Here is a 17,137-nt window from a genome sequence, read left to right on the forward strand (position 1 = left end):
ATGCAGGTAAATTAAGGACTTGACTAGGGACACACAACTTATAAGTGGTAGAGCCAGGTCTTAGATTGGCTCTGATTAATTTTTCTGATCTGAAGTCCATTATTCCGTCCCTTTTATAGCACTTTTCTGCCTGCTGTCAAGTCATATGAACATGTGAAATCTTACCCTTGAAAAATGTAATGTTTTACATTACTTGCAGGTAGACTTGCAGGTAATTAAAAAAAATAACATTCTGGCAAAATGCTGACATAATTTAGGGAAGGGAGAGGTATTCATTAGTATCATGTCTGGGAAAATCTGCAAAACAGCTCACATTTGCTTTGCCTCTCTGTTTTCTCTTTGAAAATAAGGGGTACTTGTAAATTTTATTTTCTCTATTCTCTTTAGGTTTGGAATTCTATGTCTGGGGAACTAGTACATACCTATGACGAGCACTCAGAGCAAGTCAATTGCTGCCACTTCACCAACAATAGTAATCACCTGCTCTTAGCCACTGGTTCAAATGACTGCTTCCTCAAAGTAAGTGTGGATAATGAGAATTATGTAGATAAATTTGATAGATACATCACAACATCTCCTTTTTTTTCATATATTGTATTAATCAGGGATCTTTTGGTTGCAGGGGTAGAAACTTTCATATTAGCTTAAGCAACAACAACAACAAATCTATTATTGGCTCTTGTAACTGAAAAGTCTAGAAGGAGTGTGACTTCAGGCATAACTGATTCCAGATGCCTAAAATACGTTCTCAGGCTCTAACCCCCCCCCTCCATCTCTAAACTCTGTTTCCCTTTTTGTTGATTCAGGCATACTCTTTCTGTGTAGCAGATTCGGCTATCCTTAGCTCCAGGCTTACATGGATATTACAGCTCATAATCACAGAAGAAGGGAAACTCGCTCTTTCCCAGGTCCCATAGTTTTCCCATAGAGAAAACTCTAGTTGACATGGTTTGGGTTACATGCGCATTTCAGAATAACCCTAGCGGTCAGTAGGATGGAATCCTTCAATTGGCCAGGGGTCACAGGTTTTAGCCATGTAGAAATGGGACAAATAGGTGAGGTCAGCTCCACTTGAATTATGACTGGGGCTTGATTCAAGATTCGAAAGAGAGGGTCATCAGAAAGAGGAGGGAAAAAATGTACTGATAGGAAAAGAAAAAAATTTAAACCAAACTAAAACCAGAAATAGATATTCGTTCCACATATGTTTGATAATTTTTTTAAGATAAATTTATTTATTTTATTTATTTATTTTTGGCTGTGTTGGGTTTTCGTTGCTGCATGTGGGGGCTACTCTTCATTGCAGTGTGTGGGCTTCTCATTGTGGTGGCTTCTCTTGTTGCGGAGCACGGGCTCTAGGCATACGGGCTTCAGTAGTTGTGGCACGCAGGCTCAGTAGTTGTGGCTTGTGGGCTCTAGAGTGCAAGCTCAGTAGTTGTGGCACACAGGCTTAGTTGCTTCGCGGCATGTGGGATCTTCCCGGACCAGGGCTTGAACCTGTGCCCCCTGCATTGGCAGGCGGATTCTTAACCACTGTACCACCAGGGAAACCTGGTCAACAGTTTTGAATAAGGACAAGTTTTACTTTAAGACCGGTCATTCCACATTTGCATTTCCATGAGGACTATTAGGACTTACTTCTTGTGCTTTTTTTTTTAAAAAAAATCTGATTTTATTGTATTCTTTCAAGTCCTGGATCCTATGTCCTATGCAAGGGTTCTATTCTCTTATTTTTATAAACTTTAAGTTCTTTTTTTTAAAAAAAAAATTTATTTATTTCTTTGGCTGCGTTGGGTCTTTGTTGCTGTGCATGGGCTTTCTCCAGTTGCGGTGAGCAGGGGCTACTCTTCATTGAGGTGTGCGGACTTCTCATTGCGGTGGCTTCTCTTGTTGCAGAGCACGGGCTCTAGGGTGCGTGGGCTTCAGTATTTGTGGCTCGTGGGCTCTAGAGTGCAGGCTCAGTAGTTGTGGTGTACAGGTTTATTTGCTTCGCGGCATGTGGGATCTTCTAGGACCAGGGCTTGAACCCGTGTCCCCCACATTGGCAGATGGATTTTTAACTACTGTGCCACCAGGGAAGTCACACTTCTTGTGCTTTTTTTTTTTTAAATTTTGGCTGCGTTGGGTCTTTGTTGCTGTGCACGGGCTTTATCTAGTTGCAGAGGGCGGGTCTGCTTTTTGGTGCATGTGCGGGCTTCTCATTGCGGTGGCTTCTCTCCTTGCGGAGCACAGGCTCTAGGCGTGTGGGCTTCAGTAGTTGCGGCGCATGGGCTCGGTAGTTGTGGCTTGCGGGCTCTAGAGCCCAGGCTCAGTAGTTGTGGCGCACAGGCTTAGTTGCTGTGTGGCATGTGGGATCTTCCTGGACCAGGGCTTGAACCCGTGTCCCCTGCATTGGCAGGCGGATTCTTAACTACTGCGCCTCCAGGGAAGCCCTTCTTGTGCTTTTTGAACTGAGAGAAGCCAATGAAAAGATGTAAATTTGATGCTGCTCGCATGTAATTTGCATTATCTGCAGAATGGGGTTTATCTGGGACTGGGATAAAAGAAGCTAGGGATGGAGTTGGACATAAAGAACAGGACTTAACTCACTGATCATTTCCAAAGGATTTTTATTAAGATTAATTTTGGGAGGTAAATGATTTCTTCTGTGTTTAATCTAATTTGCATAAATCCCCCTTGCCCATTTTATTTACATTTTTTATACTTTTCAAACATACCCCAAAGGAGAGAGAATAGTAACTCTCGTGGTGTCCATCGTCTAGCTCCAACAATTGTCAACATTTGCCAGTTGTATTTTATTCCCCCACCACCTCCCATTTTTTTGGATTAGAGCATTTTATAGCAAATCCCAGGTAACATATCATTTCACCCAGAATACTTAAGCATGAATCTCTGAGGTCTAAAACATAAATACCATGCCATTATCATACCTAACATAATAAACAGTAATTTCATAATATACCTCGTCCATGTTCTTTTTTCCTTATTAGTCTCAAAGCATATCTTTCTACCATATATTTATTGGAGTCAGAATCCAAACTTCAAGTGGCATTTGGTTGATATGTCTCTTAAATCTTTTATTCTTTAAATGTTCCCCTTCCCGTCTATCTCTTTTTTTATGCCATTGATTTGTTAGAAAAATTGAGTCATTTATCCTGTGGAATGTCCCACCTTCTGGATTTGGTTGATTGTTTCCAGGAAGGGTGGTTTAACTTGCTCTTCTAATCCCTTATATTTCCCGTCAAATGTATTTATATCTATCTTTGCAGTCTTTGTATTTTTGAGTCATTTTTTAAGAGTGTTAATAGATTTTATCCTAGTTAGTAGACTCTAGGTTTGCATAGGGAAATCTTAGAAATGACTATTTTTAGAGTTGGATAACTTAGCATCTAAAAAAATTGGGCAGTTTATTTTACATATTACTTGTTATACAGCTGAGTAAAATAATAATGATTTCAAACTACTTTGTTAAAATAGGCAGTAATTGTTTAGCTAGTTTAGTGCTCAGACTGAAGCCTAGATAAACCTTCAAGTCCCTTAGTAGATTTAGGTGCTGATCTAAGGACTGCCCCATTACTTGTTAATCACAAGTTCACCTTTGTGTTTGACACCTTTGTCAAACTGTGAATGGAACGCTTCCTGTAACTGAAAAAGCTTAATTGGGAGGGAAGGAAGAACTTCACATGATTTCTAACTTTTCCCCATTCAGTGCTAGTTTTTCAGTTATCTTTTTATCTTTCTCAAATAGCTCTGGGCTCTGAATCAAAAAGAATGTCGAAATACCATGTTTGGCCATACAAATTCAGTCAATCACTGCAGATTTTCACCAGATGATAAGCTTTTGGCTAGTTGTTCAGCTGATGGAACATTAAAGGTATGCTTTTGTTCATTGTTAAAATGGGTTGTAAATAATTTTATTGTTTTAGGGAAAGAGGTTTCTGTTTTTCACATTTCTACAGAAAGCTTCTTCCTTCAACTTCCAGGAGCATATTTAATATAACTGTAATTGGTTGTCATAATGATTGCTTATTAATGGTTTACTACCTTATGCTTTAAAGTTCATATAATTTTGATTCTTAATTTTTAAGCATGTATTTCGTTTATGGTTTCATAAAATCTTTTGAGATCTATGGGATCAAATTTGTAAAGGTCCTGCTTTTATTTATCATTCATTTATTCTGCCTTTTATGTTCCTGTATTCCTGTTTTTGCGAAATCTTATGGGGGAAAACTCAGAGCTAGGGAAAAAAGCTTATTCAGCCTCCTGAAATTTATAGTCTTTAAAAAAACTGAATTCTTCTTCCTTAAATCTCCACCTTACTTCTCAATAAGAACCTACGCCATTTTCTTTTCTTTTTTTTTTTTTTTGGCAGTACGCGGGCCTCTCCTGTTGCGGAGCACAGGCTCTGGACGCGCAGGCTCAGTGGCCATGGCTCACGGGCCCAGCCGCTCTGCGGCATGTGGGATCTTCCCGGACCGGGGCACGAACCCGTGTCCCCTGCATCGGCAGGTGGACTCTCAACCACTGCGCCACCAGGGAAGCCCCCTATGCCACTTTCTTATTCCTCTCTCCTGTCATTCTGGTCTCCTGTTTATTGATTCTCCTTTCTTTGGTGTTAAATCCAATCCATCTTTGACTTCCTCATCTCTTGGTCTACCTTTTCCCCTCCCATTCTGTAGCGTTTGCTCTGGTTTATGCTGTTATACCCTCATGTGTGATAGCAGCCTTCTAAGATATACTCCTCATCCTTCCTTATCCCAATATGTAGATCCTAGATTAACTCTCTACCTCTGTTTTCATCTTGCTGTTTTTAGCTGGAACACATATGTACCAAATTCTAAACTGTGGTAAACCCAGGCTCATCAGGCACACCTCTAAGGCTCTTCACTTTCCATCATTCTGCTACCTCTGATCCTGTCCAGTACATTAATTGTCACTTCTGGGCAAGATAATATTGGGGGCTTATTTCAGCTACTGTCCCTATATATGTTTCATTAGTCTTTTTTGGAATTTTTTTGGCCTCCAATTCACTTGTCTGTAGTTTTTAATGACCCTCAAAACTTTATAAATTTAAAAAATAAATGCAAAGCCTTCTTCAGAAGGTGTTCTCTTATGACATCCATCCATCTGGTTCTGAGAACAAATATATACATATCTACTATATACCTGTATCTATATATATCGATAGATGGAAGCTGCTTGGTCTTCTGATTTCCACTTATAAATTTGTTATAGGAATTTTATGGGTAGAATTCTACTTGATATAATTTCCTGACATCTAGTAGATGTTGGAGCATTCTTAGAATATTCAGCCAAATGGATCTGGCCTCTATGACATATTCTCTACAAATATCAAATATCTGTCTCTTCTTTGGGATGACCATATCAGAGGAGGCTCAGTGAAGGCAACCCTCTTCTGAAAGATTCTTCTAGTCCTATGAGCTTGTTATTTCTTGGTTTTTACTAAGTGAATGACTTCAGAAGGCATTTTATATCTCAAGGAAGGTTCTCCTTTTACCTTATCTCCATTGCTAATGCAAGTTCTGGGAAGATTCCATTATTATTAGTTTGCTTAATGTTGAAGAAAGTTGTGAAACCAGGCCATTTATCTGTTCTACAAGTTTGAGCTGTGTAACTCTACTGGGCCTTCTTTGCTGCCATTTGTTTCCCGAACTGAATTCACCATAGTGCCTGTTCCAAACCTTTTCTGCTGTTCTTAAGCCCCTAACAATGTCACTGTATCTCTTTCATTCTATGGAGATAACCTTACCTCATACCTGTTCAGAAGGTTGACACCACCCAAGAGCTCCCTGCCATGAGCCCTCTCAAAAATTGCCATAAGAAGTCTCTACTCCCCTTTTTTTTCTCATCTCAGTGCCCAGGAAGTCTTCTGCTTGTGCCTACTGTTCCTTTTTTTCCTTCTTCCCCTGAGACCTTGCCTCATTGGTTATTTCCTCTCGATGTTGCATCTTTAGTTTTTTTTCTCTTTTGAATCCTTTCCCACAGCCTACAGATGTTCTTGGCCCTTCCTAAGCATTATACAAGCAAAAAGTGAAAAACCTTTGATTCTTCCTTGATTGTGTTATCCTCTGAAAGAGTCATTCAGTTTTTCTTTTTGACTAGACCTTTATGACTAGACTTCTTAAGTCACCTATACTTGCCTCAACCTTCTGACTACTTATTCATTACTTAACCCTTTTTTAGCCTGGTCCTGTCTTCCCTGTATTCCCTTGAAGAGTAAAATCCAGTTTTATTTTGTTTTCGTTCTTTTTGTTGTAAAATCTAATGCTCTTTGGATGAGTGTGGAATCCGGTATTTTTCTTTATCCAGTCCTTATTCTTTTGGTTGTGTTACACCCCCTTCTGTTTCCTTTTTGAAACTCTACTCGTTTGACATGAATGTTTTCTTCTTTCTCTTTCTGTGTCTCTAACCTCTTCTTTAACTCTTTTTCCTGCCCATTAAAATATAGCTGTTTCCTCAAGATTCTAATCTTGACTACCTACCTCCATCACCTTTCTTCCGTCCCAGTTCAGCTGGTCTTGTGGCTTCAGTTCTTCTCCCTTCTGTGAGTGACTTTCAGATGTGTTCTCTCCAGCCCTCATTTCTCTTATGTGCTGTGTCCTGCATCTTTAACTGCCTGCTCACTGCTGTCACTTAGATAATATGCCAGACCTCAAACTTACTGTGCTCCAAACTGAACTCTTCATTTTTTCTTCCCCAAACTTCCTATATGTTTCAGGATTTTGATTAGATCAGTGTTTAGGATTTTTACATCATTGTGACTGATCACAGTTGGGCCATGTAGTATATGTTGATTTTTTCCCCCTTTCCTGTACAACACTTTGTTTTCTTTGGGATTAAAGATGTTGTATATTTAACAGTGAAGCTTTGTTTTTTTCATTTGTTTAATTTTTTTTTAAAGGTTGACATTTATTTTTTAATTTTTAAAATTTATTTATTATTTATTTATTTTTGGCTGCATTGGGTCTTCATTGCTGCGCACAGGCTTTCTCTAGTTGCGGCCAGCGGGGGCTACTCTTTGTTGTGAAGTGCCGACTTCTCACCGCAGTGGCTTCTCTTGTTGTGGAGCACGGGCTCTGGGTGCGGGCTTCAGTAGTTGTGGCTTGCGGGCTCTAGAGCACAGGCTCAGGAGTTGTGGCTCGTGGGCTTAGTTGCTCCGTGGCATGTGAGATCTTCCCGGACCAGGGCTCGAACCCGTGTCCCCTACATTGGCAGGCGGATTCTTAACCACTGCACCACCAGGGAAGCCCAAAGGTTGACATTTATTTATTTAAATTTATTTATTTTGGCTGAGCCAGGTCTTAGTTGCAGCACACGGACTTATTTGTTGTGCATGCGAACTCTTAATTGCGACAGGCATGCGGGATCTAGTTCCCCAACCAGGGATTGAACTCTGGCCCCCTACATTGGGAGCGTGGAATCTTCCCACTGGACCACCAGGGAAGTCCCCCTATTATTTTTTAAATGTGCATACCACTAATTCACCTTCAAACTATCCCTTGCCTAAGTTCTTTCTTAAATAATTTAAATGTATCAGGTATTTGATTTGACATTTTCTCTTCTTAGAAATAACTTCCTTAGAGGGTTCTACCTTGCTCCATTATGATTGGTGGTACTATTCCCAGTGTTCAGCTGCCATCTTGGGAGTTCCTTTTGCTTTTTTCTTGAGTTGAAACCCTTGTTTCCTGAATTTCTTGGTTTACCCTCTCCGCTTGGTGGAAAATCTCCTCTAGCTTTCTAAGAAAGAATCTCTGGGAGGTAAAGTTTTGAGAACTTGTCTGTCTAAAAGTGTCTTTCTTCTAGCTTCATACTTAATTTATATGTGTATATATATATATATATATATATATTTTTTTTTTTTTCGGTACGTGGGCCTCTCACGGTTGTGGCCTCTCCCATTGCGGAGCACAGGCTCTGGGCGCGCAGGCTCAGCGGCCATGGCTCATGGGCCCAGCCGCTCCGCGTCATGTGAGATCTTCCTGGACCAGGGCACGAACCCGTGTCCCCTGCATCAGCAGGTGGATTCTCAACCACTGCGCCACCAAGGAAACCCATTAATTTATATTTTTGCATACAGAAGAAAGTAATTTTTCCTTAGAATTTTGGAGACATTGCTTGCTCTCTTGTCTTCTAGCTTCCAAAGTTTCTCTTGAGATGTTTGATGCCATTCTGATTCGTATGTGATCTATTTTCCTGTCTTGAAACTTTTAAGATCTTTTTTTATTCCCAGTACTTTAAAAAATTAATGATAATGTGCCTTGGTGTGGGTTTGTCTTCATTTATTGTGCTTGGCACTCGATAGCGTCTTTCAATTTGGAAATTCATGTCCTTCAGTTCTGGAGGTTTCCTTTAATTATTTGACTTATTCTTCTCTAGTTTCTCTTTCTAGAATGTCTATTAGGGATGTTTTCTTATTTTTCTCTTTTCTTCATCCATTTGTCCTACTTTTTGGAAGATTTATTTAGCTTTATTTTTCACTTCTTCTATTGTGTTTTTAATTTCTGCTATCATATTTTTAAGTGTACCCATTCTTATGATCAGTTTCTTTTTTAATATTATTCTTTTTTCGTGGGTACAATACCTTTTATATTTTTGTGGGTATTAGTAATATTTTTTTTTAAGTTTTCATATTCTTTTATAGTTGCTATTTTTTCTGTTTGTTGGTTTTGGTTTCTGTCTGCACTTGAGAGCTATATCTTACTTGCCTGATCCTTGGATATGTGCTCATGCTTAAAGAGTGCAGCACTGGGACTTCCCTGGTGGCGCAGTGGTTAAGAATCCTCCTGCCAGTGCAGGCGACACGAGTTCGAGCCCTGGTCCAGGAAGATTCCACATGCCGCAGAGCAACTAAGCGTGTGTGCCATAACTACTGAGCTTGCGCTCTAGAGCCCATGAGCCACAACTACTGAGCCCGTGTACCACAGCTACTGAAGCCCACATGCCCTAGAGCTGGTGGTGCTCTGCCACAAAGGGCAGCCACCACAATGAGAAGCCCGTGTACCACAATGAAGAGTAGCCCCCACTCGCTGCAACTAGAGAAAGACTGTGCACAACAATGAAGACCCAACACAGCCAAAAATAAATAATAAGAAACAGACAAACAAACAAACACATTTAAAGAGTGCAGCACCAAAAAACTGATAGGAAATTGTGAACTTATTTATAGTGGGTTTCCCTGTAGTGTTATCTGGCTGTCATTTTTTGATGGTGAACTCCTAATGTCAGACTCTTTAAATCTTTTGTCTTGATCTGGTGGGGTATTCAGAGAAAAATCTTCAGTCCCCTTCCTGTAGGGTATAAGTCTGGCTGGCAAGTTCTACGAAGATATCTAGGCAGAGATGTCAACACTTGGAATATAGACTTTCTCTTAAATTCCCTATTTTCAGAATGGTGACCCTGCTCTCAACTGTGTTGGGTGTAGATTAACCCTCTTTTCTTCAGCCAGAGTAGGGCAATCTGGATGGCAGAGTAGGGGAAGGGATTTCAAGGGACTTTCGATGATTCCTCCTGTGTTAGCTCCATCTTTACTGGAAGGTGCTAGGCCCAACACTTCCTGAGCCTTTTGGGGGTTCTCTGGTGTGAATTGGGCTACTTCTTGGCTTTCTCCACTGTGAGCTCAGGATTCAATTTTAAGGAGTCCCCTTATCACTTGTCTTTTTTCTTTCTAGCCTTTATAGTTTTGTCGCTCTAATATCTTCCTCCATTCTCCTTTACTTTGTGAATTATGCCTAGAGAGAAAAATTCTCTTTACTGTTGTTTTACGTGGGTTTTGGGAGGGTGTGGAGATGAATGTATGTGTTCTATCTTCAGAACCCTGTTTCTTTCAGTAACGCTATTGTCTCTACTCACCTGTGCTTGAAACATGGGAATAATTTGTCTTTTCACTTAAAATGTATTTATTGATCATTTATTGAGTACTTACTATGTGCCAGATTCTGTACTAGGCATCTGGTTTTTTTTTTTTTTTTTTTTTGCGGTACGCGGACCTCTCACTGTTGTGGCCTCTCCCGTTGCGGAGCACAGACTCCGGACGCGCAGGCCCAGCGGCCGTTGCTCACGGGCCCAGCCGCTCCGTGGCATGTGGGATCTTCCCAGACTGGGGCACGAACCCGTGTCCCCTGCATCGGCAGGCGGACTCTCAAACACTGTGCCACCAGGGAAGCCCTAGGCATTTGGTTTTTAAATACTTTAAAAAAAAAAAAGTATAGTTCCTGGCTTGAAGTTGTTCAGGGTCTAGCTGGGGAGAAAGGTAAGTGAATAGGCAAACCATGAAAATGGTAAAAGTATGTGGAGGGGGCTCAGAGCAGGCAGTGGCTCTGTGGGGGAGTGTGCAGGCTCCTGCTGCTGCACCCAGACTGCACTTGTTCTCGCTTTTCATTGTCTGTGCTTTTCCATTTTGTTCTTTAGCTTATGGTGACCCCTTAGCCTAGACTCTCTGGTATTTTTTGGTATTGAAATCCATCTTAAGTCCATCTTAAGTTGGTATAAAGTAGGCTGATCTTCTGGGAGGAGAGTGAGGTGGCCCCCTCTGCAAAAAGTGTTTCCTCAAGCCCATGGCTCTGGTAAAGCATTCCCACTGTGCTGTATCTTTTCCTCTCAAATGACACATCTGGCATATCTTGTGTTAGAGTCATTTATATGTTTGTCTTACCTCCTTTACTGGCCTATAAACTCCTTGAGAGTAGTGTCTATATCTGATTCACTTATATAATCTCGAAGTGACTAGCATCGTGGTTAATAAATGTGTTCAAGATGATAAACCTTTGCTGTGTCCCTTCAAATTGAATTAAGACTTCTCAAAACTCAAAAGAAAAACAAGTTAAAAGTCTTCAGGGACAGGATTTTGATTTCAGGTATGGGTATCAGAATGTGACTGTAGAGCACTAACAGCAGGGGACAGACATTGCTGCACTCTTGGTAAGAACTGCCGTGTTTGTGGCAGCTTTTACTGTTAAGCCAGTATCGTTGGCTGGTTCACACTGATACAGTGACGTTTACTAAGCAGAGGTCTTGAAAAATGATTCTGGATAAGAGCATTTCAAGGTCAAAGTCTTGTAAAGCTTTTATTTTCCGAGAGGATGAAGAACCATAAAATTATTTCCTGTCCCAAATGGCTCTGTAATCTTCTAAGTGTTTTATAGCATATCATGTTGGTAAGCATGTGCTTTTCAGGCCTTGATGATAAACTGTTTCAAAATGTGAGTTTTATTTAAAAATTGCCATTTGAACCACACAAGGACCAGGGTTCACATGGGCCTTGGATACAGTGCAGTGACTTGCTCAAAATGAAATGCTGGTATGTACTTGGTCCCTCAGTATGTGGAATTTCATCACTCCTTGGATAGTGGCTAAGGTCAGGTCCACATGCAGAAGATGTAGTTTAGATAGATGTAGTGAAATTGGGTTGTGTTAGTTTTCTTTTTCTTTCTTAAATCCAGGCAATGATTGCTTTGTTTTTCGTATTAAGAGGGAAACAGAGTGTGATTTCTCATATAATCTGACTTGATGTGACTGAAGCTTCTGGCACTGATGTTCAGATTTTCTCTCTTCAGTGTCAAGGAGGGCTAACTACTTTAGATGTCTCTTTTGGTTCATCCAGTTTACCTATAGTTATTGCAAGGGGAAAGGTTTTGGTTTTGGCTGTATTTCTAGTGTACATAATCTTTAAACTCAAGAGAGATGTAAACGTGTGCCTGGCCAGTCAAATCGGGTTTTACCCTGGGAGCTGTGCTTTGGAAGCTGAGTTAAAGCCTGAGAAGCAGCTTTTTTTGTTTTTAAATCCTTTTCCTTGGCCAACCCTTGGTCTGTGAATGGCAGCCATTATCATTCTGTGGAACTGGGACACTGCTCAAGGCCCAGGGGAGTGAAGATGGATCTTCTTGAAGACCTTTGTCATTTGGGCTGCTCAGGTGGCTCTGTTAGCGAGTGAGGTTTAGTCTTTCGTATCCCATTCCTCAGGATCCAGTTGTTTTAGAGCCCTGTCTGACCCCACCAAGCACACAAGGTGGCTTGCTTCCTTTCAGCATATTTTTGTTTTCTATTTTCAGGGACTTCCTTATGTCTCTGATGCTCTGCTAGGTTATAACTCAGCTTGGGGGGGGGGTGCCTGTGTGTAGTGTCTGTGCTGTGCATGTGAAGCAAACCTCATGCCTGGCCCAGCAGAGGGCAGCCGTGGCAAGTCGTGAGTCTCTTCTTTCTTCCACGCTCATTCTTGCTGTCAACACCTGATCTTTAGCCTCCTCCACACCATGCAAGGCTCTTTTAACATTTTGTGTAGTTTTACATTCTGCATTTTGGGCAGTGCTCTTAAGTTTTTTCTTTTTAGGAAGGTGCTGAATGAAACTGGAATACTTAATTTAAAAGCCTTATGAAAAGTTATGCATAATTAAAAATAAGTCATTAGATGAACTGAATAATTTGTGTGACATTTAGGCCAGGTGGAATTCTAGAGGTGTGATTTGAGATCAAAACAAACTTAAACTTTTTTTATTTTTGTAATTTGAAGCTTTGGGATGTGAAATCAGCAAACGAGAGGAAGAGCATTAATGTGAAGCAGTTCTTCCTAAATTCAGAGGAGCCTCATGAGGATATGGAAGTGATAGTGAAATGCTGTTCATGGTCTGCTGATGGTGCTAGGATAATGGTGGCAGCAAAAAATAAAGTCTTTGTAAGTACCAGTATTTTAAAAAGCCAAAATTAAAAAGCCAAATTTAGTCTAATTTAAAGAAAATTGAAACATCTAATTGATTTTTGCATTTTATACTGTTTATTGATATAAAGTATAGCTGAACGAGTTTGGGCAGATGCTCTAACCTCCCATAGTTCTCAGAACTATGCTTCAGGGAATGTCCATAGGCCTTGTGAGGAAGGGTCTCCATGGTCACGGGTTTGGGAAATATTACGTATTACTTTCCGCTATTAGAGGTACTTCAGTGTGTACAAACATATTTAAGGACTCTGGAGTCCTACAATAAAGAAACAATTTATGTTGTTTAACCAGTGTTTCTCAAATTTATCTAAAATATGGATGGAATGCTTTCTGCATTACTCTCCCCCCTTTCCCCCATTTGAAATACATTGGTTTAGGTGATTTTCGAAGTTATTTCTTAGCTGTAAAATTTTATGATTTGGTGACTGAGAGAAATACTTATCAACAACTGAAGAAGTTTGTGAAATTTCTATGAAGTAAATGAGGAAGATATGCAAAGAAAGGTAAATGGCAAAGAAATGTTTCTTCTTTATTCAATTCAAGTGATAGTTTACATTTGTAGTATTCAGAGTGCTCTTACGTGTAATTTCTTTTGATATAAATATACAAAGGGCACAGCAGATTGCAATAGCCCTATGATAATAATGAGGCAGCTGAGGTTCAGAGAAGCCAAATAATGTATCCAAAGTTACACAGTGATTAGGAGAGCTGGGTATTCTAATTTAGGGCACAGTGCCATTCCATTCTGATGGTAATTTTAAAGACTTAAATAAGAGATATTACAAGTTTATTCTGTTTTATTTTAAACTTTATTGAGGTATAATCGACATATTATAAAATATTTAAAGTGTATAACGTGATGATTTGATAAACGTATACTGTGAAGAGATTCCTCCCATCAAACCAATTAACACGTGTCAGCTCATGTATTTGCCTTTTTTTCTTTTTCTTTCTTTTTTTTTGTTGAAAACATTTAAGTTCTACTCTCTTATACTATGCAATGTTATCAACTATAGTCACCATTTTATACATTAGATCCTCAGACCTTATTTATCTTATAACTAAAAGTTTGTATCCTTTTATCAACCTCTCCCTATTTCCCCCACCCAAGAGATTACAGTTTTAAAGAACACAGTTGAAATATACATATACTTGGGGCCTTCCCTGGTGGCACAGTGGTTAAGAATCCACCCGCCAATGCAGGGTACACGGGTTTGAGCCCTGCTCCAGGAAGATCCCACATGCTGCGGAGCAACTAAGCCCGTGCGCCACATGGACTGAGCCTGCACTCTAGAGCCCGTGATCCACAACTGCTGAAGCCTGTGCGCCACAACTACTGAAGCCTGCGCACCTAGAGCCCATGCTCTGTAACAAGAGAAGCCATCACAATGAGAAGCCTGCGCACCGCAACTAGAGAAAGCCTGCGCACAGCAACCAAGACCCAGTGCAGCCAAAAATAAATAAATTAATAAAATAAATCGAAAAAAAAATATATATACTTGTATAAAAACTGAGGGGCCATTTATATTATTATTATTGATCTAGTAGTTATGACCCTTGGATCTTGGTTGCTTATAGGTTTTTACCCCTTTAGCAGGAAACCAAAGAAAAATATCTCCTTTTGTCTTTAAGTATGTTAAAGTCTGTAAGAACAGAAAGGAACCACTACATTTACAAGATGTGAAGATTTGTAAAATTTGCCATTTTAACCATTTTAAAATACACAATTCAGTGGCATTAATTACATTCACAGTCTCGTGCAGATATCACTACTTTTACAAAATTTTTTCATTGTCCCAAACAGAAACACTGTAACCAATAAGCAGTAACTCCCTATTCTCTCTCTTCAGCCCCTGGTACCTCTAATCTAAACTATGACTTTGCCTTTTCTAGATATTTCATATAAGTGGAGTCGTACAATATTGATCCTTTTGGGTATGGCTCATTTCATTTAGCATAACATTTTCAAGGTTCATTCATGTTGTAGCATGTGTTAGAACTTCATTTCTTTTTATGGCTGAGTAATAATCTTATATGGATATACTGTATTTTGTTTATCCATTCATCTGTTGTTGGGTTGTTTTCACCTTTTGGCTGTTGTGAATAATGCCACAAGAACTAGTGTACAAGTATCTGTTTGAGTCCCTGCTTTCAGTTCTTCTGTGTATATACCTAGGAGTAGAATTTCTGGGTCGTATGGTAATTTTATACTGGGCTTTTTGAGGAACCACCAGACCTTTCCATAGTGGCTATACCATTTTCTGTTCCCACTAGTAGTGTACAAGGATTCCAATTTCTTTACATCCTGCCAACACTTGCTTTTTTTCATTATTAAAAATTATAACTGTCATATTAGGTGTAAAGTTATGGTTTGGTTTGCATTCCCCTAATGACTAATGGTGTTGAGCAAAATTTGAATGTTTAAAATTATCTGTCCAGTGAGAGAGGAAAATAATTTTATATTGTGTGAAGTACTTTCCTGTTTCAAAAATCTATAGGCCAACTCTTTATTTTACCATGCTAAAATAAAGCTACCCTAAGATTACCCTTAACTACATATAGATTCCAGTTCTTACTTTTTGGTCTCTTTATTCTTTTCCTCTATTTCTTTCCAATTCTCTTGTGTTATTAGCCCACTCCTATTATTAGGTCTTTTTGCTACCCAATAATTGGGACAGCTGCCTATTCTGTACTTGCCAAGTTTCCTCTATGACTGTCAGCCACTAATTTTTAAGAACAACTTGTCCTGGGAAGCATTTTAAGTATGATTTCCTTTCATTTATTGTTGGCCCCTGATGCCATGCTGCTTACCGTCTATGTGTGCTCACAGGGCTATGCATTCGCAAAACATTTTCATGGCTTCCACTGGAAACTTTTTTTTTTCCTTCCTGAAGACTATGGCTTGGCCTTAAATCGTTATACTGTATATTGGTATAAACGTTTTTATCATTTGGCAAAAACTTTGGAAGAGTATATTCATCATGTAAACATCTTTCAAAAATTGAAATGAATTACTCAAAAATAGCTTTTTTTGGTTCAAAAATGGGAAAATGATTGATAATGGAGTAATTTAGGCTCTGAAGAGAAATAGAAATGATTGAACTAATTTCATTTTAGTAAGCCTCTGCCCTATATTATTTTGATCATCTTCATTTATGAGTAGGCATTTTCTCTTTTGAATAAATGAGCATTAGGGAGAACTGTTCTGTATATTAATTTGGCTAGTCCATTCATGTATTCACAAAGGTTTTATTTCTCCCTAGGCTAGCACGATCATCTGTGATAAGTTTTCCTTTATAGGAAACATGTTTCAGGATAAGCAGTATTTAAAAAGTATATGTATATTAATTTATATCTTTTTAATGAGTTAATAATTTTGCCAATTATCAGTAATTGTAGTATTTTTTTTAGGACTTATACTCTATGTTTGAAATGGGAGGGTATTCTTTTAGAAATAAATTTAGATTCACTTTGGGTATAGCTTATCTTTTAACATATTTACTTTTATAGATACCTCTCTATTTTATGTTGACAGCTGTTTGACATTCACACTAGTGGCCTGTTGGCAGAAATCCACACAGGCCATCATAGCACTGTCCAGTACTGTGACTTCTCCCCCCATAACCATCTGGCAGTGGTGGCTTTGCCCCAGTACTGCGTGGAGGTGAGTAGTTGAATTTACTCTGTGAAGTCTGGGTCTTCAGAGGTACAAGGATGACAAAGAATGGGTTGCTTAAACCATTAACTGCTGAGGATGTTTGCTTGAGATATTATAGAGTGTTTTCTTCATAGCATAATGACCTTTAGCTTTAGGATATTAAGCCGCATTAACAGCTTTAATACTTTAGCAGTGATTGAAGAATTGGTTTGACAGACAGCATCATTCACCAGGCATTTATCGAACAGTCAATATGTGCCAAGGTCTGGGGAAACAATGGCATGACCATTGGTTTCCTAGGCAGAAACATGGCATCTCTTAAATATGGGTACAGACTCTTCTGTAAAAGAAATGATGAGAAATGAGTCCAGTTCACATTTCTTAGATCATTGAGAAAGGTAAGATGGAAGTTAAAATTAGAATTGGTTAACCTAGAATTTTCATTGCTAAGCACTAATGAATAAAATGATTTCTTGTTTATATTTATAATTTTGCCCTTAACCTGATGGATTTTATACTCAGTGTCTATACCTAGAAGAATTCTACCCAGTGAGTTGCTGTATTAATTTTTTCAAAAGCAATGAATTCCCTGATATTTTTTCTCCATAGATGGATTAGTTTTTCCAAGCTTTGTTACTACTCATTCCTTGAGTTTATCTTACCACCAAGTAATTTGAAGCCCCTTGTGATTACAGTCCAAGAAGATGGGTTTGGGCCTTTATTTGGAAAATAGGGAAATTCATTTGGTT

The 17,137-nt window shown here is 39.2% G+C and overlaps 1 protein-coding gene across 3 annotated transcripts in view; it reads left to right on the plus strand.

The window, feature by feature from the left end:
• APAF1 (apoptotic peptidase activating factor 1) overlaps nucleotides 1-17,137 on the plus strand; it is a 91,356-nt gene that overhangs the window by 41,403 nt on the left and 32,816 nt on the right. For all 3 annotated transcript variants that reach the window (XM_060025431.1, XM_060025432.1, XM_060025430.1), the window contains exons 15-18: nucleotides 388-519; nucleotides 3,749-3,874; nucleotides 12,527-12,688; nucleotides 16,266-16,394. In XM_060025431.1, the coding sequence (XP_059881414.1) occupies nucleotides 388-519; nucleotides 3,749-3,874; nucleotides 12,527-12,688; nucleotides 16,266-16,394 (549 nt within the window). The remainder of the gene's footprint in view (nucleotides 1-387; nucleotides 520-3,748; nucleotides 3,875-12,526; nucleotides 12,689-16,265; nucleotides 16,395-17,137) is intronic.

The sequence above is a fragment of the Delphinus delphis genome, chromosome 11 (genome assembly GCF_949987515.2).
Source record: "Delphinus delphis chromosome 11, mDelDel1.2, whole genome shotgun sequence".
Classification (NCBI taxonomy): Eukaryota; Metazoa; Chordata; class Mammalia; order Artiodactyla; family Delphinidae; genus Delphinus; species Delphinus delphis.